The sequence below is a fragment of the Girardinichthys multiradiatus genome, chromosome 22, assembly GCF_021462225.1.
Source record: "Girardinichthys multiradiatus isolate DD_20200921_A chromosome 22, DD_fGirMul_XY1, whole genome shotgun sequence".
Taxonomy (NCBI): Eukaryota; Metazoa; Chordata; class Actinopteri; order Cyprinodontiformes; family Goodeidae; genus Girardinichthys; species Girardinichthys multiradiatus.
Genome location: NC_061814.1, coordinates 26,212,786 through 26,237,522, shown reverse-complemented (window position 1 = coordinate 26,237,522; position 24,737 = coordinate 26,212,786). Strand labels below are relative to the sequence as shown.

General features: G+C 40.7%; 1 protein-coding gene across 2 annotated transcripts in view; it reads left to right on the top strand.

Moving 5' to 3' along the window:
* The window catches only part of slit1a (slit homolog 1a (Drosophila)), a 108,539-nt gene that overhangs the window by 18,142 nt on the left and 65,660 nt on the right, over positions 1-24,737 (top strand). For both annotated transcript variants that reach the window (XM_047351649.1, XM_047351648.1), the window contains exons 3-4: positions 589-660; positions 1,859-1,930. In XM_047351649.1, the coding sequence (XP_047207605.1) occupies positions 589-660; positions 1,859-1,930 (144 nt within the window). The remainder of the gene's footprint in view (positions 1-588; positions 661-1,858; positions 1,931-24,737) is intronic.

Genomic DNA, 24,737 nt, shown 5'->3' with positions numbered 1-24,737 from the left:
CCAAGAAATTTTTTTTTCACAACCTGATTGCTTGTGCTGTGCTCGCACATAGAGGCACCGTGAGCAAAAAGCCATATTGCCCATATTAAAACCAACACTGCTTGATTGTGCAAATTATTCTTGCTGTTATTCATCTGTTTTCGGTGTATGAGCAATAGGCTTGCAATGTCTAAAACTCTGACATAGACACACACATCATTCTTTCCCTTATTTTGGCTACTTGTAAAAACTGTGAAGGTCACCTAAAGCGTTCTGACCCCCTTGGCCTTCTTTCTTGTCTAGTGCCCAGCCAAACTGCTACACCCCCCACCTCAGACCACACTAACACCCAGACTCTCACTTTCTGCGCCACCTTGGAAACTTTCCTGGCTGCTATCTGTAGCTCCTTTGCCAAGATTCCACACAGTACCCTCAGTCCACACCGCTGCCCTGAATGTTTGTGTGTCTGTGTTTGGGACCTTGAAAAAGGCAGAATATACTGCACTTAAATGCATTTTGTTATAACTCTCACCATCCAAAGCTTTAACCCTCAAACTCACTCCTTTACCTTGTTACTAATAAAGTCACATGCGTGCCCTTTTTCTGCAGACAGCTGATGGAGAATCAGATTACAGTGATCGAGCGTGGGGCTTTTGATGACATGAAGGAGCTGGAGAGACTGTAAGTACTACCCAGGGTTTTATATAAATAGGCTAAACACATTTCTTTACTTTATTTAAACTTTAAATGAAAATCCCACTCTTCCACATATATGTATTGATAATGACTTTAACAGTACAAACCCAAACCAGTGTCAAGACTGAGGCACTCCCATGTCAATCCATTGTGGTCTGATGGTGCTGAGAGGGTACAGTGTGGGCTGGGAGTGTATTTTTTATTAGCTTTGCCTGACAGGAATGCCCTCGGTGGGATATGTGGGCTTAAAAGGCCTACCGCACCGCAATCCTGGCTCATCTGGACAGCACCAGGACTATTTAACGGCTTGTAAAGCTGCAGGAAAAACACACAGACAAACATTATCAACCACACCTCAGCCAGCTCATTAGTAAGGCAGCGCTTCTACCCACATGTGAACCTGAACATCAAATAACTTTATAGTCTAACTTGCAGAAAACAGGTTAACAGGTACAGTTCAATGTAAATGCAGCAAGCATCAGCAGGCCATTAATGCGTATTGTTCCCAAAATCCATATTTCATCTGGGCACACACTTTTTTTAGTGTACACAGTAAGGGGCACAAGTCCCAACATCTGTCTGAATTTATCTGAAGGCACAGCAGCGGTATGCCTTTCACATTTGCAGACTTTCAGTGCCTTTAATTTCACTCCTGTGTGCTTCCAACGGGGCCTTTCAGAGAGCAGAGATCTGTGGTTTCCAAAAGATTTGCAACGTTCTGTTTCTCATTGACTTAATTGTTGTATTTGCATACAGCCTGCCAGTCTTGGATGTTAGTTGTTTCACGAGGACTTTGTTGTTGGCTACCATAGCATGTCAGTGCTTTATCGGGCTTACACTCGCTCATCCTTTTCTCTTGTTCAGACAGATTGCTCCAGATAAAAAATATGTTCATGTTTAAATAACCAGTAGTTGTAAATCAGGTTTTCTGCTCTTCTCTCAAAGCCAGCAATGCCTTGAATTCCACAAGGAGCACAATTGGATAATTTATGGTACAGTTTCTGTCTGTTTAATTACCCTTAACTTTCAGTGGCCTTTTTATGTGACATTCAGAGCCGACTGAAACACAATAGCCTGAGGCTAAGCTGATTCCATGGCACCTAGATGAAATTGTTCACAGCCTATACACCTATGAATACTCATACAAACTTCACTGACAGCCCGTACGTCTTTCCTGCCGCAGGCGGCTGAACCGTAATCAACTGCAGCAGCTTCCGGAGCTGCTATTTCAGAAGAACCCTGGCTTGTCTCGGCTGTAAGTACATCCAGATCTTTTTTTTTTTATTTCACATTAGTTTTACACTTACTTCTTCATATCTATCAGCACACCTGCCATCTCTGTTAGTCTTTTCTTTGTAATGAAAACCTCCATCGGTCTTCTGAGATGTAAACCTACGGAGTGTTGGCCATGGTTTGATTCGGTTTAAACACAGTTAAAGAACAATTAGGATTCGGTTACATTTGCTGGAAAGAACAGCAAGCCTCATGGAGAGTTATTAGTGCACCAGGACTTATAACGGCAAAGTGGGCTTTTCTTTGCACAATGTTGGGGCTTCCTGTTGATTCATTTGCAGTTTTTTTCAGTGTTTGCTGTCTGCTAGAGAACTGTTGGTAAAAGGAAAATGAAATGACACAAGCTACACACGGACAAACAGTGCCTTGTAAAACTGTGAAAACCCCTTGAAAGTTTTCACATCTTGTTTCATCACAGCCATAAATTTCAATGTGTTAGGATTCAATGCGATGTGAAACGAAACATGTGGCGTGCATGTTTACTCATCTCCTTCTATCAGCTACGCCTAAAAAATGGTGGTGGCAACATCAGGCTGTGGGTAAGTTGTTCATCTCCTGGGCCAGGTAAGCCAGTTAGAGTTGGTGGAAACATAGATGGAGAAAAAACAGAACAATACTGAAATAAAAACTAGGAGAAGAACAAGACTTGAATAGCACGCGCAATCAAATTTAATTGAGCTTGAGCTACTTCACAAAGAAGAGTGGACAAAAACCCATATCTTGTAGAGACGTGGCCTGAAAAGACTTAGGTGTATGTGGGAGTTGAACAAATATGCATGCCACACTTCTCAGATTGTTATTTGCACAAATATAAGAAAGCCAGTTATATTTTTCCGTTTATAATTTTGTACTAATTTGTGGTTGTCTATAATCGTAGTAACATACATTGTATTGTTGTAATGTGACAAAATATAAAAACTTTCAGTGGCTATGAATACTGTTGCAAGATTACATTAGATCTTCAAAGTTCACTCTACAAGGGGACTCCATCTCCATCATTTGAATAAGAGCAGCAAGTTTTGGTGTGTTCTTACACACACACATCATTTCACCGATTCACCCTGCAGCAAATAGTCCCACAGTAATGCTAAATCTTAATTCCCCTCTGTAGCAAGGCACAGGGTTTTTTATTCTCTCTTTGGGATAATCGGTGTCCCTGCCACTGGTTGATCATTCCGGCTCCAGTTTCATTTCAGATTACCTGGAGCATCTGGGAATAATGAAACATCAGGACTTGGAAAAATCGTTTCCCTCCCTACTAACTACATAGTTGTTCTACTAACCAATGACCCATGCCGCGACCCACCATCTGTTTGTCCTTTGGTTTGATGTTTAACACCATCTTGAATCTATCTGTCACTTCCTTGCAACCAACTCTACCTGTCACCCATCATTATGCCAAAACCAGCCGCCTAAACTTTGAACCAGTTTCCTTCCTTTAGGGACAAAACGGCTGTCTCAAGCCTTGCACCAAGTTATCTCTTTAACAGATATGAGATGCAGAGTGGGCCAAGGCCCTTTCAGTCCAGTGGATGGCCTTGAAAAAGTGTGATTAGTCCATCTGGAGCCGTGTACTCTGCCAGCAGCCACAGGATTGTGCCATTGCTGCTCAGCTCTTTCATTCAATCCAGCTCTGTGCTCATTATTATACCCAAGAACTGGCTTTTCTGCTACATTCTGGAGGAAGATATTGTTTAAATAGTTCTTGATTTATTTGCTATGTTTCTGTTTTTACACAAATTTGTTTATCTTAGGCTGGATGACAAAAGGATTTGAAGTGAAACATAAAGCTTTTCTGGTGCCATGTGTTTAACAAATTAAATACATGTAAAATCAAGAGCCATGGAATTGACAGTAATTAAGATTCTATTGTGTATGTGAATAATTGGCAAGTGAGACTGTCAAAGGTGGGGGCTTTTGGAGTAGGACCTAAATGCAGGCAGGCATGAAAAAGTTTAATAAACAGCAAAAAGGAACGCTAACAGCAGAGAGGTGGTTGCAGAGGCAGGAATAGAGATGGACAGGCTTGGCATGGTGAAAACTAACCATAAAGAACATGTGTGGCAAAGCGAACAGCCCTGGACAGGCTTGGCAAGGCAAACAGCATTCTCAAACAAGGAGTAAACAGATTGGAAGACTATAAATGGAGCATGACATAGGTGAAAACAAGGAGACTGATGGAGCAGGTGGACTGAATGAAGCTAATTATTGAAATTCTTATAGATAACACAACATACACTAAAATGCACCATGAACAAAATATAATAATAAGAAACTAAACATGAAAAAAGAACTAATAAAGCACCACCTGGAGAATATAAACAGTCATGAGCAAGATCCAAAACGAAACTCAAAAACGTAATATTCATGACAGAGACCTTGTAAAAGACTTCCAGTATATTAAACATAATACAATTTTGTAGTGTGGGATTAGAAGCAGGACAGGATTATTATGTTGAAAGTGTGGTGTGTCTGAGCTGGACATTGTCTTGCTCCTGCCTTAAATATTTTTGATTGGCCTTCTCTGTAAAGAAAAGTTGTGCTATTTGCTTTATTTCTCAATTGGATTCACAAAGTAGAAGTCACATGCAGATGCAAATACACCCATGAAGTCCAGTAAATGGTAGCATCTTGTATCTACTTTTGCATCAGGTCGCAGTTGTCCTCTATTCAGCCACAAACATACCTGATCAGTGAAGTAATCAAAGAGATAAAGAAAAGAGACATGGGTAAATTAGACTACTGAACTATTCTGTATAGGCTCTTGCTCTGTTAATAAGCACCAGCAGGATTTACATACAATTTCAACCATTTTTTTGATTAAAAATATTATTTGCAAAAATATCATGAAAGAATTACTAAAAAAGTCATGAAATTTTGTGGCTTGGACATCGCTGAAATATTTTTTGTAAAGCCAGCAGTGAAACAGAGAGCTTTTTCACATTTTGCTCCTTCTTTTCCAAAACTGCCAACAGCTTTTAGTAGATTGTATTTTTTTAAATATTTTTTATTTCTTTGTTCTTGTTTTTTTTCAAATGGCTTTGGTCTTTGAGAATGTAACACTGGTTGTTCCAGTTGTAATTTACATGAATATGTATTAATATGGGTGTTCTTTCCTCTGCTAAAATCATGTATAATGTAATTAGGTGTACACTGTGTCAGCACAGTGCTCAGTAGCACTAACTTAGATTTGCACCTGTTTATCACCTGCAAATAGCTTTGTGAATTTGCCTAAGAATCTGCATTTTTCTATCTTTACATTAGTTCAAAAATATTTATTACTTTATGATCCTGACAAGAAAGACTAGTTTGAAAGCTCAATGCCCTCAGGTGAAGGACTAACCCAGATGTTTTATTTTCCTAAAGACAAGCTTTATTGCTCCTCTTTTTTCTATACTTTGACACTCTGCTTCTACTCACTTTATCTTTTGTGTGCTCATTCTAGTGGGATTAAAAAGGATTTTGGGAAAAGTTGTGTAACAAAGTATTTTCTAGAACATTGATTTTGGAAAATAAATAATAAACCACTTTTATGAATTTTTAAACCGCAGTTCTGTGAATCCTTGGGTATTGAGGATCTCTCTTCTCTCTAGCACATGAAGTATGTTTAATAGAGTTTTCTGCTTTGTGTTTTAAATCCTCTCTACACCCCCACTTCTCTACCTCTTCCCATTCTTGAGAGATACCGAGACACTGATGCATGAGGGTCAGAGGAAAGATAATTGGAATTGATTAGAGATGATTGGAGATAGTTAGTTAGTTAAAGCCGTCTGTGATGGATGGCACCAACAAGAAGGCATGGCAAAGGTGACGTGGAGGCGAAAGGCAGCTAAAACAATAACAGTGAAAATAGAGTTGCATTTATCACTGTTAACAACCTGTTGCCCCCATCCTACCACCCCTAACTGCTCCTCATCCCACTTCCACTGCTCTTTAGATCTGTAATCTGCTCATCTATGGTTGTAATTAGTGTATTTCGCTGTGGGAGAGCTAGCGGAAGGAAGGACCACAGGATGGTGGGAAAGAGAGACATAGGTGAGCAGACTTAGAGGAGTGGAGAGCAGTTAGCCTGATAGCTGGCCCCAGAGAATAGCATCTGTTTGCTACTAAAGATAGAAGTTTGGGGGGAGGAGGAGGGAAAGAGGTACTTTGTGGTTTTTGATTACTGTGTTGCTTCTTGGTGCCACAAACAAATACAGACAACAAAATTGGTTTATTTGAGGGATTGCTGCTTTCATTGATGTCTAACATAACGTCAGCGGGTTGACTGGGAGAGGATTTCCCTTGTATATTTCTCCCGGGAGGTATTAGAGGAGGAGCGGGGAGGAGGGAAGGGTGTGATTGTACCTGCACTACAGGGGAGCTGAGGAAATCCTGGCAGAGGATTACAAGCAGAGGTGTGTCTCATCCTTCATTTAGATCTTTCATTTTTCACAGTCAGGTTAATGCCTGGCAACAGGTTTCCCCATGTACACAAACCCCAAACACACTTGTTAATATACGGGACAAAGCTCACAAAATATGAGAGAGAGTAAAAAAAGGTGATAAAATGTAAATAACAATAATTAAATTCAAGCACACAGAATAACGCTCTAATTACATCTCTGTGCGCTAATGTACAGATGGTTTGCACGCACCGGGGACTATCTTTATGGCTTTGGGGGTAGATTAAAGCTGCTTCGATGTGTTGATGCAAAGCTGGTTCCTCTGTGTTTGTGCTGCAGAGATGCTGTGTTTGGTGTTTGTTGATCACTCGATGCTTAGGGAACGGTAGCCCAGTGTGAGAAGAAAGACATGCTCGGCAAAAGGAAGTCTAGAATAAATAATGTGAGCTATCATTAAGCTTATAAATCATCTCTCTGCCACAGATGCCTATTGCAACTTGTTTTTGATTCTGTTGTGAGTCAGTAAACAGCATTTTCCATTTTTCCTGTTTAACTGATTGGCCTAAAAAAACTCGATGTGGTAGACCAACGCTTTCTGTGTCACAAAGCTAGAAAGATAGTTTTTTTTGTATGGCTGCATGAAAAAATGGTGAGAATGTGTTTTCTTCTCTATATCCATGACTGCTGTGGGGTGTTTATTTATTGTTGGGCACATGTGTGTGTTTGTTCATTTTAGTGTGTGTAAGTGGCAAGCTGTTAAAGCTTGTCATTTCCCTTTCTTTGTCTCTTTGCTGATGAATGACCTTCCTCGGCACACTAGGTCTCTCTTACAACCCCCCCCACACACACACACGCACATACACACACACCCCATGAGGACTGTTTGGGGCCCCACTTGGCACCTATCCCCATGGCAACCCATCCCAATCAGGAGGTTTCTGGGCCATTAGCATCAGATATCCTGATTTCCTGACTGTGAGTTGTCTGACACTGAGTACAGTGCTGTGAAAAAGTATTTTCCCTCATATGGATTTCCTTCAGTTTCTCTAATTACACCCAGGCCTGATTATTGCCTGTAGAATTAAGAAATCACTTACATCAAATCTGTCCTACAATATGAAGTAGGCTAAATGATCTCAAAAGCCACACATCATGCCCTGATCTACAGAGGTTCAAAAACTAATGAGAAACAAAATCATTGCCATCTAAGGCTTTGTAACTCCAGCAAACCAGTGAGTGCCATTATCCACAAATGGTTAAACCATTGAACAGTGGTGGACCTTTCCAAGAGTGCTCAGCCTACCAAAATTACTCCTATAGCACATCAGCAACTCATCCAGGAGGTCATGGAAGAACCCTGAATAACTTTTGAAAAACTGCAATTGCCCCAGTTAAGGTCAGAGTTTGTGATTCATCTATAAGAAAGAGACTGGGCACAAATCCATGGTGGAGTTCTAAGGCTCAAAACCAATGCTGACCAAAAAGAACACAACGGCCCGTCTCACATTTGTCAAAAATTTTCTTGATGATGTTTTAATTTAGGGAAAATCTTCTGTGAAATCTTGAAGCCAAATCTCTGTTTGACATTTTGTGACTTTAAGCTCAAACTAACTGGGTTATGCAGAAGGTTTGTGACGGTCTATTCAAAGTCTGGACATAAATCTGATTGAGATGCTCTGGCTTGACCTTAAGTAGTCTGTTTATTCTGAAACTCCCCAATGTGGCTGATTAAAAACAATTCTGCAGAGAAGAGTGGGCCAGAATTCCTCCTCGGTAACTGAAAGACTAATTGCTTGTTATTGCAAATGCTTGATGGCATGCGTTGCCACCAAAGGTTCTACAACCAGTTTTTACATTTAGGGGGCAATCGTTTTTTCACAAATGGCTTTGGTTGTTTGATAACTTCTTTCCCTTAATTTGACTGTGATAAATTAAAAACAGAAGAAATCCATTGATTTGTAAAAGTTTTTTGATCCATATCTACTCTATATAATTTATATATGTATACATTTTAGTGGTTATTCTTTAATTTTGCACAGACAACCAAATTAAGCTTTCAGTTCCCTGAGAATCACTTGAGTCAAAGTGTACTTTACCTTCTTCAGCAGAACTTTAGAATATTGAGGTTTGTGGAGGGGTTTGGCATAGCGGCTAACTAGAAAAATACCTGGCAACTCCTTGCCCCCGTGCCCCCCGTCCTGCCCCTGTCCTTGTCAGCTGGTAAAAGTGGCTTTTATGGCTTGTCACTGTTTTCTTTACGAGTCAGACCGTGTGTGAGAGAGAAACGCAGACGAAACCATGTGAGGAGAGCGGAAGCCAAAAGGGGGTAATTTAAAAACCACTCTGCCATCTGAAATATTCACAACCGCAGCACAATGGGGGGGGGAGCAAGAGGCGAGAAGAATGGAGGAAGAAAGTTTGACCAGATAAAGAGAAAAAGTTGAAGGTGGAAAAGACAGAAGCAAAGATGCAGTAAAGGCAGAGAGGAAACATCAGTGTTTATATTTCCTAATGATTCTGTGACCTTCCTGACGAATAATTGAACAGATAGATTGTTAAATATTCACAACAAAGCGCTTGAAAGTCAGTGGTCTGTGTGCATGTCCATCGTCTGGAACATGCTGCTCTACATACACACTTCGAGGCAGATGCTCTAAATATTCATAAAAGCAAACACACACACACACACAAATTCTACTGCGATGACCATCTCAATCATTGACGGCACATTTGAGCGTCTGTGCGTGAACATCATCACGCTGGGGATTCATCAGGTCATTATGAATTAATACGGCATGAATAAGACATCATAGTGTGGTCTAGATCCGTCATGAGTATACACACACAGGGAATTCACTTTCACAGCCACTGAAGGCCTTCTCCTCCTTGTCTTCCTCCTCTCTGTGTGGCTGCCGACAGTTTGCTTCTATGACAGCCAGCTCCAGATTGGAACTGACACAAATGGGAGGAAAGGCTACTCTTGTGTTTTTTCACATGCAAACGCAAGCACACCCACACATGCACTTTACTCCTTGAAATCTGAAAGCAGGGGTTTGAGGAATGCTGCAGCTCTGTTCCACTAATAACAGCCAATGTGGTGACTGTTTGGGTGTGTTTGAATGAACATATATGTCTCAAACCACTTAAACCTTTTCACGTAGAGTCCAGTATAAATCCGACTCCATTGTGAAGGCCTCGTAGGTTTATTCAAGAATTTTAGTGAAAAAAACTATCATGAAGACCATGGTAGACAGGGCAGGGATAAAGGTGTGGAAAAATCTGAAGCTGTGTTAGGTTATAAAATATTATCCCAAGCTGTAAAGATTTTAAAGGGTACTGCTTTATCCATCATACATGGAAAAAGAAAGAGTATGGCACAACTGCAAACCCAAACAGACATGGCTGTCCACCTGAGCTGACAAGGTGGGCGTTAATCAGTGGAGCAGACAAGAGGATGGTTACTTTGGAGGAGCTGTAAAGATCCACAACTCTGGTGGGAGAATCTGTCAACTATTGGTTATGTACTATGCAAGTGTCGCCTTTTTGACAAGTGGCAGGTAGAAAGCTACCGCTGAAAGGAAGCAATAAGAGGTCTGACATGCAGTTTTCTAAACCATGTAGAAGGTTGCCACTGACAAAATACCTTTCCCTCCTCCTGATGGTTTACTGCTGCAACAACCAGGGCTCTGTGGGGCTCAGATTCGGGCTGTTTACAGTTTCTTAGCAGGCGGAAGGCGGGCACAGAAAGATTTGGGAGTTGAAATAGTTCAAAAAGCTCCTTTTATTTCCTAAATGAAATCTGATCCTATTGCTTGGGAAAAGTGTGGTGTAATGGATGGAAAGAGATTTTTGGATTTTTAGTTGTGTGTGTGTATATGTAATTACAGGCTTTGAATGCATCCCTTTATCCTCTAGCAGGAGAAACCTGGGTGAACTCCTTCCTCTTCCCTGTGGCTACATTTCTGTGTGTTTGTGCATATGTGTGTCTCCTCTGTGTCTGTGGCTGAGCAGATCCATTCTCAGTTTTTTTATACTCAGCACATCTCCAGGCTTTTTATTCTTCAGACTCCCTGGCCTACAGAGCTGCATCTACATGAAAACACTGCATAGTATGCCTCGAGGTTAATTCTGTTAACATTGTGCAGGCAAGGTAGGAAAAATTTTATTTACTAAACCCCCACAGGTTTAGTAAATAAGGTTTAGTCTTTCTTCACCTATTGCTGAATCAGTTTATGAGGGTGGAGTATTTACGATGGTGAAACAATAAAATAATCTTAATCCAATAAAAAAAAAAAAAAAAAAAAGAATTACATTTGTTTCTGCTGTTTGAATGTATTCATTCTTATATTAGTTGCTTTATGGCTAATATAAATTGAGAGCAATTTACAGCACAAAAAAATATCCCTATTGGGATTTTTACTGTTTATAGCCAATGTTTTTATTTTTTTACAGCTACACTGTGAAAAAAAACCAACCATTAATCAACTAATGTTAATGTAGCTTTAATGTTTAACATTTCCTCAAGTGTCTGAAAATGACATTATTAAACTAATAGAAGAAAATTTGTAAATGACTCAATTACAATCAAGCTGGTTGGATGCAATACAAGCCTCTATCACAAAACACTTCAAGGTGGGATTAAGGCCCCTTTTTTCAAACCTTCTGTGTTTTGTGACATGGCCGATGCAGCTAGGGGGGTAGAGGTCAAACCGCCTCTGTTACGCCCTTGACTCGCCAAGCAAGATATAGTCACATGGGCAGATCAGTTGACTTCTATAGGGGTGAGTTGCTTTGCAGGTTGATGGAGTTATTTAGTGATGATCTATCGTTTGTGCAACCTTCAAGCATTAATATTTACTAGCATAAACAAGACTCAGACATAATTTTGGAAAAAAGTAAGAAGGTCAGACATATTATTTAAATTTGAAGCTTTTGCTTCCAAACAACAGGATTGCTACACTATATTCGGAGTTTTTCCAAATGTGTTTTTCTGAAAACAAGGATAGGATAGTGGACCAAGACCAAATCAAAAAATGGGTCTCGGTTTGGTTGTTTGGTCCGGACCAGGGTTGGCATGAGTGTATTCACACCTACAGTAAAGGTGGACCAAACATGGCAGGTGTGAATACACCCTAAGATTCTCAACTAGAGTCCAGACCCGTTTGACTCTTTTGTGTGAAAAAGCCCTTTAGTATTGCACAGATCGCAAAATAATTAATGGATGCTAACTTTAGCTCCAAATGGTTAACAAGATTTGGTGTTTGCACAGTGCCTCCAAATCGTTTGTATCTTGTTCATCATTGTGTCATAATTTCTTCAGTCTACCGAGTAGCCAAAATGCTTGACCATTGATAAGTGGTGAAGGCTTGAGTATTGTCAGTCAGTTTTATAAGCTATTTTTATGCGACGACTATATCAACACGACAGGAAAACTCAATAAATACTTCCTCATTCAAATCAAAATAAGAAACATAAATATATGGTGTTCAGAAAAACATGTTCCATTTCCTTCATCTGTCAACTCAAGTTCTGACAGGAACCAGAAAAAAAATATGTGAAACAGACTTCACTTTGAAGAGAAATATTGCGGCACTTTAATGTCATGTGATCACATCGTTTAAGTCAAGTCAAGTCAAGTCAAGTTTATTTATATAGCGCTTTTCAAAAACACCACAATGTTACAGAAAATCAAACACAGAAAAACAAATCAAATGACATTAATAATCATTGGGGGTTTACTGGTAAGAGCTGGTTCTAATCCACTTTTTCTAATAGAGGTAATTAGCTAATTAAGTCCTCTGTGGTAAGGAATTCATCCTGTGCTAGAAGAAAAGTGATAATATTAATTGTTGAGGTCGCTGGTATGAGGCAGCTGTGGTCCCATCATTCAAATAGTAACAGTCATGGGCACTGACTGAAGTCTAAGTAGAGAAGCTGGGTCACTGGTAGGTCCAAACTTTTTAAATACTAATAATATTTAAATTGTTTAGCAAATGTTTAGCAAGTTTTTTGCAACATTTATCTCCATAAATTTTTTTAAATGCTGAATCTAAGTGAATCTTTCTATCAAAAGGCTTTGTATAATGCTCCTTTTCTTCAGCAATTTTTCTCTCTCATAAAACAGCAGAAAAGGCATATTTGGTTGAACAGGATCAGTAAACAAATCAAACACCCTGTTTCAGTCCAAACACTGTTTCTGTTTCCAGTCTCACCTATTTTATGCAATACTTTCCACTGCAAGCAATCTACAGTGGTTGGACAATGAAACTGAAACACCTGGTTTTAGACCACAATAATTTATTAGTATGGTGTAGGGCCTCCTTTTGCGGCCAATACAGCATCAATTCGTCTTGGGAATGACATATACAAGTCCTGCACAGTGGTCAGAGGGATTTTAAGCCATTCTTCTTGCAGGATAGTGGCCAGGTCACTACGTGATACTGGTGGAGGAAAACGTTTCCTGACTCGCTCCTCCAAAACATCCCAAAGTGGCTCAATAATATTTAGACCTGGTGACTGTACAGGCCATGGGAGATGTTCAACTTCACTTTCATGTTCATCAAACCAATCTTTCACCAGTCGTGTTGTGTGTATTGGTGCATTGTCATCCTGATACACGGCACCGCCTTCAAGATACAATGTTTGAACCATTGGATGCACATGAATGGTTCCTCAAGAATGGTTCGGTAGTCCTTGGCAGTGACGCGCCCATCTAGCACAAGTATTGGGCCAAAGGAATGCCATGATATGGCAGCCCAAACCATCACTGATCCACCCCCATGCTTCACTCTGGACATGCAACAGTCTGGGTGGTATGCTTCTTTGGGGCTTCTCCACACCGTAACTCTCCCGGATGTGGGGAAAACAGTAAAGGTGGACTCATCAGAGAACAATACATGTTTCACATTGTCCACAGCCCAAGATTTGCCCTCCTTGCACCATTGAAACCGACGTTTGGCATTGGCACGAGTGACCAAAGGTTTGGCTATAGCAGCCCGGCCGTGTATATTGACCCTGTGGAGCTCCCGACGGACAGTTTTGGTGGAAACAGGAGAGTTGAGGTGCACATTTAATTCTGCCGTGATTTGGGCAGCCGTGGTTTTATGTTTTTTGGATACAATCCGGGTTAGCACCCGAACATCCCTTTTCAGGCAGCTTCCACAGTTAATCCTGTTGGATGTGGTTCGTCCTTCTTGGTGGTATGCTGACATTACCCTGGATACCGTGGCTCTTGATACATCACAAAGACCTGTTGTCTTGGTCACAGATGCGCCAGCAAGACGTGCACCAACAATTTGTCCTCTTTTGAAATCTGGTATGTCACCCATAATGTTGTGTGCATTTCAATATTTTGAGCAAAACTGTGCTCTTACCCTGCTAATTGAACCTTCACACTCTGCTCTTACTGGTGCAATGTGCAATCAATGAAGACTAGCTACCAGGTTCGTCCAATTTAGCCATGAAACCTCCCACACTAAAATGACAGGTGTTTCAGTTTCATTGTCCAACCCCTGTATATCTCATAATCCTAAGAGTCTGTGTGGATCTGTTGTGAAGATATGGTTTTCAGTAAGGCACAGTATGTTGTTCTGTGCAGGGGAGCGTATTTCCTTCTTAGATTTGTTTGGTTTCAGAAAGACTCGCTGGGGGATAGAATTGATTTCTCCAGCCCACTGTTTTAGACCAGACTGTACATGTACATGCACACACCTGCCCCACCCACACACAGTTTCCTGAAATGCATGTTACAGTCTGGGACTCTACCAGAGGTATGTGTGCGTTTACCTGTCACACCAATTCAACACTTCAAAGGGAGCAAAGATGAGTGAAGCTCTGAGTAATGATTGACAAAGAGGAAGGCACAGCATGAAAGCTAAAAGGATGAAGGAACCAAGCAGTGAAAGAGAAATTACAGAGGGACCAGAGAGGAATACAGAGGATATTTTGTTGTTTTTAGAGAAAGAGTTATCTCACCTTCTCTTTTTTTTCTCTATTTTGGACTGATGGTTGAAATCCACTTTTGCAATTCAGTCCAGGAAATGTGTAGGTAATGTAGGGATGGAAGGCAATAAAAGGTGTGGTGAAAGATTAAGTGGAGTTGGCAGAAAGTAAGGATAAAGACAGGCTCTATTTTAGACTTTTAAATGATCTCAATATCTTCTCATCTATGTGGCTGTACTGGCAGACAGAGAAGCAAAGGGAGTCAGGGGCACCTGGAGGAGAACATTAGCCAAAAACTCCATTATCACTTCAAAGCCGAGCTCTGCTGGAGGAGAACTGGGTGACACTGGGGCCCAGCAGCGGATGAAATGGCAGGATGGAGATAGAAGCAAACCTCTTCTGTCTGTTAGATTTTCCAATTTCCCTTCCCTTTTCTCCCTGGCCCCTTTTATTGTCACTCACTTCTTTCCCCTTATCTACCCAGTTCTACCTTCCTTATATTTTTTCTTTTGACATTTCCTCCCTTAGGTCCATCTGCATTTTTAACATCTGGCTTTTTGGATGGAGGGGTCCATACGAGGTCTCCTTCCTCCCAACTTAGGTTCTCCTGCTTCCATAGCTTATAAAAGGCCCAGGGAGTGGAAGACCTGATGAGCCCCAGGCTGTCATACTGAGCTTGCAGACCCTTTTATATGGAGATGTACATGGAGATAGCTTGAGGGATCTTCTCTAGTGTGTTGCATGAGAGTTAGATAATGTCCTCCGCATAATTGTGGCTTGTAGAATAGAGCTCAGTCCTAAATCTGTGGTTGCAAATAGTTCCCATGAAGTCCAGACAGTCTGAAAACCAGACACAAAGGCCCACACCTTTCAGGATGTAACTTATAGCCATCCTCTGTCTAATACATTATACCAGAGACCTTTACTGACATTTGCAGGCTGCAGAAAGTCAAATACTTTAAACAGGACGACAGTATAGGCCAGAAATATAAGAGGCACACAGACTCATCTGAATTTTTTTCCATAGCTACATCCTGCTTGCTTTCTGACAGTGTCAACACTTTACAAGTTTTCCATCTGAATAAGTTGAAGGAGAAGAATGTATGACAAAGGGATGTTTGAACAAAGCTTGAAGCTCTTTGATTTGACTTCAACTAGAAGCAATAGTATCACTCCTTAGGTCTATTTTTCTCAGCCTCTTAAATCTTTCAAATCATTAGTCTGTGTGTGTGTGCGTGCATGTGTGTGTGTGTGTGTGTGTGTGTGTGTATCCATGAATCTGTGTAATGCCAAGCTACAGATCATCATTGCTCTATACCTATGACACCTTCATTAGACCCACAGACAGGAACTACCACTGTTTTGTAGCTTACGCCACATTTCTGTCAATAATATAACCTGGCTGTTGGGTTACTGTTTTCAAGGGACTAATATTGTTTGCATTAAGTCTTTAGAATGTCATGAAACAGAAATCTAGTATATTTTCAAATAGCATGATGGGAAATCTGACCAGTACTTCTAATTTATAAATGTCAGAATGGAAGAAGTGGCTGAATTGTTCAGTTTGTTGCAAAAGAGCAACAAACAGTCTTTGTATTAAATTGCACTCCTAAATAGGAGGTGATACACCTTTAGGAACAAATCTGTTGAAGATTATGGTAACTGAGTACGCTATTGAATAATTTCTCAGTTAATCAAGTAATTGGATATAATACACCAGACAATTTCAAGCTTTTTCTCACCACATATATGAATCTATCCTAAAAGCTGTGTTTCCCTTTTTCTCCATCAGAAACGTGCCCACTCATGTGCATTAAGAAGTGTATTATTAATATATGAGAATTGTTTTCCAGGACATCTTTCTAACTAGTGACCTAACGGTGACGTTTGTTCAGTGATTGGGTCTCAGGATGAATTTGGCATCAACTCAATAGCTTCTGTTTATTCTCATGAAGTACAGGAGTCTCTAAGAGGCATGCATATAGAGAATGATTAACAACTTCGTGCTTATCCTGCCTTCAGAGCTCTGATCTGGCTGCAACATTACACCCAAGTTAAATAGAAAACCAGTCGGCTTTGCTTATTGTTGTGGTGCTGCTGTTAGCAATATAAGATCATAACAATGTATTACTCTTAACTAAAGAAAGATGTTGATGAAAATCAATTGTATGTACCACCAGTTAAATGAGATACTGTTAGATGTGCTGATAAATAGTTTACTCCTACAACTTTCAGAACACGTTAAATATGCAGCAGCCGTATTGGCTACAGAACTCGGCCTTGCTGTCACCTTTGACTTTCCAAATTGGAATTCCAACTTCATGGGCTGTTCTGGTTGTATTCCCAAATGGGAACTTGCAAAAAAACTGATATTCGCAAACAAAAAGAAGGCATCACAATTTCCTCTCAGAGATTATTGGAAAATTGGGCATGATTCACACCCAGAGCCACAGGGCCTGTTTTTCTGTGGGGAGTATTCTTGGAGGTCCTCATTTGGTGTTTTCTAATTTACGCCTTTGGCCCAAGTTGTATGGGATGGTTTGAGATGTTTGTAGCTTTCGTCTTCTGGGTGGAATTATTTGTGGCCTTTATTTAAAAAATATTTTGAAAGTGAGTTGAGAGAAAATAGGGTGGCAAGAAGGGGGAGGACATGCATTAAACGTCAATGGGCTGGAACTTGAACCCACACCAGCCAGTATCGAGGACTGAAGCCTCGATACATTGGTTGCACACTCTACCCCTGCATCACCGCCCTTCTTTTGGGTCTTTTATCTGATCTTGTCTCCATTATCATACTCAAACAAAACACTTAAAAAAAAGTGTTTTGTATATTTTGTTTATGAAATATACAAAACATCAAGTCATAGACTCCAGCTCAAGGATTTTTGGTCATATAAGTAATTTGAGTCCTTCGAGGCATTGATCAAACTCTATATAACTTAGTTTCACTTCATAAAACTCTTTGTAAAACAGAGAAACCCATTTAAGCCGTTTTTTAATGTTTAACAGGCCAGTGATAGACCATTTCTTCTTGTTTTCCTCCCTTTCTCCTCTCTCAGTGCATGTAAATAAAAGTATCTTTATTAATTTTTATGAACTGTAATAAACGTTAATAGTTCAGTAATGAAATAAACTCAAAAGTTTTGCTTATCGAAACTAAGGATGAAGCATTAGGGGGTTGAACATTGAACAACATAACAAGAAGTCAGAACTGCTTGAGGTAGTCATGTGCATGGATTTTATCTGTCTAATTTAATTTCTATTTATAATATAGATCCTAATAGTTTATATGGAGACTGAATAGGCAGTGTTGTTATGCTAAGCATGGCTCCTCTCATCACTCACTCTCATTCACTTTCCTACCTGCGTTTATACATATAAGAGGTTGATAGATGGTCTGTGCTAACACTATCCATGAGTGAGGAGATATAGATCTGATAAAACAGGAAAGGTCAACACTTTGAGATGCCTGTGTCAACAATTAAAGTAGTAAACAGTCTTCTTGATTTTATTGAAAGAAAGTTCTCCACTTAGACAGCAGTTGATGCAGCATTGTACAGGTCTTTCCTTTAATCTGGCCTTATACGTTTTCTGTTAAGTCATTTGTGGAAGAAAAAATGTAGAAGTTAGATTTTGTTTTCTTTTTTCCACTTTGATTTTAAAAGTGAAGCGAGCCAAGCGCATTGGAGCAGAGCTGCACTTAGACATCCTGCGGGGTTAGAGAAGCACTGCCTTGTTTCCCAGGCAGGCACCTTCTTTGTGACATGGTTAAAGATGTGTCCTAACTCCATTCCCATCACCCTCGACCACCTCCTCTCACCAACTTGGCTTCCATCTCCCCATCACTCCCTCCATCCCTGGAGAATAGCCTGCTCTTTGCTCAACCCATTCCATCTCCTCGGAGCTCATTGTTCCCTTGGTTGCTAGGTGATAGCCGGTGGGCCTCATTCGGAGGTGGTGGTGGTGGGTATTTGGTACAGGGTCAGGGCTGACAGAGGTGATGTGAAGGTGGGTGTGTAGATGTGTATGTGTGACAGCACACAAGCTTGTGTGTAAGTGTGTGTGTGGGTGCATGTAGATGTGTTTGGTTAAGGGTCAGGCGTGACAGCGCTGGTACAATGGTGTGGGGTGTGACCAACCCCTCCTTCACTATTTATTAGCCCATTCAATCACCCACTCCCCTGCTCCAAGCCAAGCCGGGCTGGCCCAGGAGGCAGCGGAGGCTGTCAGTCAACAGCGAGGGGGAGGAGCACAGAGGAGCTCCAAGAAAACATAATTAATGTGTAACACAAGAGCTGCAGTAATACTCTATAGAGGAAATTAAGGAAAAAAACACCCAACTGTTAAACACAACTGAATAGAGCGGTGTCTTTGAGATGTTTCTACTGTGACAGCCAGTCACACCTGCTCTGTCTTTCATTTCTCACTCTTTCTCAGTATTTTACCTAAACTGTGTTTCTGTTTAGTCTGTAAAACACAGAAGGAAAATGGCTCTTGGAGAGGCCTGGAGTGGCTTTTAAAACATCCACTACGCACACCCTGACACACATGAACAAATCAATGCTGTTATTGCAAAAATATAAAAGCTCACCAAGTGCTCACCAAGAGAGTAAGAGGAAAATGGAGAGGAACTGTCCATTCTACCCTCTATTCATGCTCTTTGCAGCATTCATATTACAGCTGATGTGACCTCAGTGTTAGCTTTTCATTCCTGCATTTATTTATTGATGCTTTTGATCCTTTAGAGCCAAAAGGCAAAACCATCATGTGGTATTTTATCCCTTAAATCAGGCTTCATTAAGGATGACTCACTGTCAGTGGCATGTGTCTGTGAGTCATCAGTGTGTTTTAATTCACTTCTTTAGTTTTATAGGTGACCTTTACCTCCTCTTCCTGTCGTACTCCTTTAATCACCTCTTTTGCCCTAAAGTATAACACAGTGATCCCGGCACAAAATGTGCATAAAAACAAATTGCCCCCCATGTAGATTCTGCAAGGCACTGCAGAAAAGGCTTGCAGTCACTCTGTGCTTGTGGAAAAAAAGTATTCCCTTGGGAATTTGTTTTTTCCTCCTGCCCCTCTTGAATGTGTGTGTTCTGAAAGCAGCCGTGGAGCTAAAGTCGACACAAATTGCTCGCTAAATCACTGCCTTGAGTGCTGAACTCTCCGAATGATTCAGAAGGAATGCAATGTTCTCACCTGTGCTGTAACCGATAGCAAATATGAAGCGGATCTAACATGTTCATGCAGAAGAAGAAGAAGAAAAAAAAAGACTGGCACTTTGGAGGGCATAACTGCCCTGGGAGGCAGGGTGTGTCTGACCTCTCAGGGTTCACTGCTCTGATAAAACCACAAGGATAATGCAATAAAAAAGAACTTCAGATAATTTCAGTTATCAGATGAATCATTAATACGCTAATAAACAATTAATAAACCATTAAATAATCAAGCAGGCAGATTCATATTCGTTGAAATTATCAAAGGTGCTTACTGAATGCAAATGAAGAATTAAAGTATTGGGTTGACTGAATCCAATTGCTGAACTGCATTGGTGTGGTATTGAACCTAGACCAAAGTGCTCACTGCTCTCAGCGAGGCTTTGTCGATCATGCAATAACCTTTCTTTGTGCCTATGTTTGGACTAGTAACCTTGCTTAGTGTTCTGTGTGTATCAGGGTGTAGTGTGACTCCCTTTCTCCATAAATCACTGTCAAATTCTAGTAGTACCAAACAAAGCCCTTGCCTGAAGCTTGGATAATGGAGTTGTTGGTGTGCATTAGCGTGAATGTATTAATGTGAATCAAACATGATGTCCTTCATTTCCCAATCAGCGCTTTGTGGAGTTTATGAAAATTCATTGAGTGTGAGATAAGCTTTATTCAGATTAATATTACTCGAAACACAGCTTTGGGTGACAAAACACTATTGATTTTTAGGGAAGGAAGAAAGGAAGGACGAAGGGGGTGGAAAGGCAGGGGGCAAGGGAATGAGGTTGATCACTGGTGCGTGATGGAATAAACTGCAGACTTTCAGTGTCACCACATGTGTTTGTGTCTATGCATAAAAGTTTTGCACACAGGGGTGTAATAAATAAATGATGTTTGAAATGAGAGCAGCTCTCTCTAGACCATCTCCACTTCATGAGAAGTGCTTGTTTACAACTCCACACACACATGTGCACGCTGCATCTGACAGCGTCTGAAGTTGGAAAACTGAACTGAATATGTTCCTTTCCAGGAACTCTGTCCTGCGAGCCTCCAAATGCAAGCACATCCCCTCACTCTCGGACCTCCTTACACTCCCTCCACACCGATGGCAAAGGGTTGGAAAGCAAGCCAAAGCAAACACTCTCACACATGCATATAAACACCTGCCTTGTGAGAGAAGCTGGAGAGCATTAGTGAGCTCAGCAGAGCAAACACGCCGATAAAGGTGGGATTTGGATGAATTCTAATGGGAGGAAGCAGCAGGAGTTTTAGCCCTGGTTTCCCTCGCAGGTCCGGGCACGACAGAAACCCCCTGGTATTGTAGCCAAACAGTGTGTGGCACTGACTCACAGTTTTTGTGTTTGGACTGTGAACCTTCCTAACATATCATTACTTCTCTCAGGAAAGTCCATCTTTTTTTCAGGAAAGACAGCCGCCTTCGTATCAGAATAAAAAAGTTGAACTTCTATTGTCACTGGTAAATAAAACCACAATAGTTGTCACACAGAGGTTTCCCACAGTTTTATTGTTTTGGGAAGATTTGCACAAATCCCATTTCTAGGCAACAAAGGCAAAGGTCAAAATGGAGGAAGGAAGAATAACAGACAAGGAGCCAGAGTGATGGGGTGGTGGTAGGGGATACGGCTCTGAAATGCTGCAGTGGTTTTAATTACAGACAGAGGAATAGGCTTTTTAAATATTTAGAGTTCAGATGATCTCTCTGACTGCAGATGTTTGTGTGTACGAGGCTTTGTGTTTGTATGTGTGTGTGTGTGTGTGTGTGCATCAATGTGTTTATATTGGTGCGTGGGAGGATTAGATGTATATGTAGAACAATCTATAAAGTAATTTCATGGAAATATGCAGAATGTGTGGGCAAGGAGCAATATTGAAGCTTGCAATATTATATCAGTGACTTTTGATATTTGGTTAGCGTATGTAAAAAATGTTATGAGGACAGCAAAAGTTGCAGATCAGATATCAACAGAACATAGTTTATCTTTCCTGGTGTCTGAAATATGTCTGGATTCAAACCAAAACTTTAAACCCCCCAGGAAGACTTTGTCTTGCTGTTTGTTGTTCTGTATTCCGATATCCGTTGGTTAGAAAACATAGAAGGACGGATACTTGGACAATTCATTGTGTAGCAATAGGTTTATCAGAAATCTAATCTAATTTAGAACTTGTTAAACTACTTTCTATTGGGCTTCTTGTTTTAAGTAAGGACAAATAAACTCATCTCAATCAAAAAAAAAAAAAAAAAGCACTTTGATTTTCAGGGCAGCACGGTGGCGCAGTTGGTAGCACTGTTGCCTTGCAGCAAGAAGGTCCTGGGTTCGATTCCCGGCCGAGGATCTTTCTGCATGGAGTTTGCATGTTCTCCCAGTGCATGCGTGGGTTCTCACCGGGTACTCCGGCTTCCTCCCACAGTCCAAAGACATGCCAGTTAAGTTAATTGGTCATTCTAAATTGCCCTTAGGTGTATGAGTGTTGCCCTGTGATGGACTGGCAACCTGTCCAGGGTGTATCCTGCCTCTCGCCCATAGACTGCTGGAGATTGGCACCAGCTCCCCCACGACCCACTATGGAATAAGTGGTAGAAAATGACTGACTGACTTTGATTTTCACCTGGCAAAGAACTTCTTTACATATTTGGCACCAAATAATATGAGCGGTGGATGTTTCAGTGCCTTCAAAAGTTTTCCTGTCCAGCAAACAGGACTTCTAATGGCCCTAATAGTTGTCCTGTCTACAGATTCTGTACCTAAGCTGTGGATTTCTGCAGCTCCTCCCGAGTAACAATGGGTTGCTTCGGGTCAGTTTAGGTGGATGAACATGTCATGGTAGATTTCCAGTTGCGAACTGCTCTTTGCAATTTTGCATTGATTGGCCAGTGCTCTGTGAAATGTTCAAAGCTTGGGATATTGTTTTATAGCCTAAATCTGCTTTGAACTTCTCCACATCTTTCACCTTGACACATTTGCTGTGTTCATTTTAGTTTGTTCATGAATGTTCTCTTTCAAGCCTCTGCGGCCTTGTTAGAACAGCTGCATTTATACCTAGATATAGTTCCACACGGTTTCCCTGAGAAGGTGCCTTCTGAAGGCATTTGGCTGAAAAATATTTTTTTTACTAGTATCAGAATTAAGAGGACTGTTTACAAATGCACGCCTACAACAGAAACCTTTCACAAAAGTTCCCAATAAAATACACTGAATAAGAGGAGCTCTGCAAGGCAATGTACATGAAAAACACCAAACAGATTGTCCCCTTCTACCAATACTAACTTTATACATTGTGGCCAAAAAGAAAACAGGGAAACAAAAGGAAAAGTCAGCTGCAAATGCAGCTATAAATGTGTTTCAATTGGAAATAAAACCAGATAAAAATGACAAAGGTAATATCCTTGAAGCAGCCCAAAGTTAGCAAGTGTCACATCCAGACAATATTGGTCATGTTTTGAAAACAAGTGTGATATACTTTAATGGATTTAACTAAAAACTATTTGTCTAAGGGACATTAAGGTGCTCCGCATCCACAGGCTATGATGCTGTATTCATGAACTGTGGCCTACAGGATGTAGAGAGATGTGGCTGCTGTCTCTAAGCACTAAGCCACAGGAAGCCACAGGAAGCCATGCATGGTGTTAAATGGAGCAATGTCTTTCCTGCCTTTCTTAAGTGGTTACCATCATGAGTGAAGGTTCTGTCCATCGCTGTATTGTTGTTTATTCAGGGGGAAGCCAAGGCTCGTTCAGACCCAGAACGTAAATGGGCTGTAATTTCGAGGCAACGCGGCATTCAGCAGGCTCACATTGATCTGTCATTGACAAAGTTAATGAGCATGGACATGAGGCACCGTGTCCCACTACAAAGACATCAAAGTGCTGCTGCAAAGACTGGCCTGCTGTGAGACTGGCCTTTAGGCAGACACCCAGGCTGCCGCAACCCCGGACACCCGATGAGACGAGAGGACCGTGGGGAGGGCATAGAGGTTTAAAGAGGATCTTGGCACCATATGGATGAAATCTGAAAGTCTCCATCCTTTTCTCCATGTCTCTTCTCTTGTCTTCCTCATACAAGCTGACTTTTTCTATGCAAGTCAAGCTTTGCGATTCAAAGGAGGTTTAAACTCGTGAACCCTTGAGTGGTAAACCAGATTATTAGATGCAACACTTTCTGCCAGTCCTCACCACCTGCCGCTTGGGAACCTGTACATTGCACTCACATACTCATGCATACAAGCACAAAAGTCTTGCCACTAGGTAACCTCCTGGCTATCTGCCTTTTTGTTCCACTCTGTCAACAGCAAGCAAAGGGGCAAAGCTAAACCCAAGAGCAAATATTAGCTAATGCAGACAAAAACATTCCAAAAAAACTTTTTACTCTCATTTGCTCATCCTTAAAGGCTCTTCTTTTCACCCACCTCCTTTGTATACACAGCAACTCCTTCTCCTTCCTTCATTTCCTGCCAAGCTCTCCTTTTTCAACTTGAAGCAACAAATCCCTGCTGTTATTTAAGCTTTTAAATCTTTTCAAACACGTTAGGACACACCGCTAATTTGAATTTTAGCCAGAATTTGGAAGATTGCCTTAGCTGCCCCTGACACTATAAATTTGATACTCACATGTGAAAACAACTGACAAAGTACAAAAAAATATTAGGTAAAAATTTAACAAGCATGACTGCAGAGAAAGTCAGTTATGTGCATCCACTAAAGACACGTTTTAACTGTGAGTCCTAGAACTTATTCCATAAACTTATAACCTGCCTGTTTTTTGGGCGAATATCTGGTCTTTGTTTTTAAAATAAATATGAAATTATTTTTTTGGTTCAGAGCTGTGTAATACTGACATCACCTCTGGTCATAATACAAGTAATTAGTAATGGATTACAAAAACGCAGCTTAAAGTTCGTTTGAAGGGACAATCTAACACATACAGGTAAAACCAAAGGTTTTCTCTCAAGTATTTGCTGGATAAAGCTGTTTTTTATTTAGAAAGCATCTCATAGAAAACAAAATTTAATATCCTGCGATATGGTGCTGTTCTACATTTTGAGGTATGCAGAAAATAAAGTTGATAACATTTTCCGTTTGTGCAGGCAGTGGAAATGATAGCTCTTGAAGAGAAATTTGAATCGTAGGTTTACAAATCAGCGATTATAATTTGATCGGTGCATCTGATCCCGAAAGCACAGAATATCATAGCAAATGCTTTTCTACTGGAAGCAAATG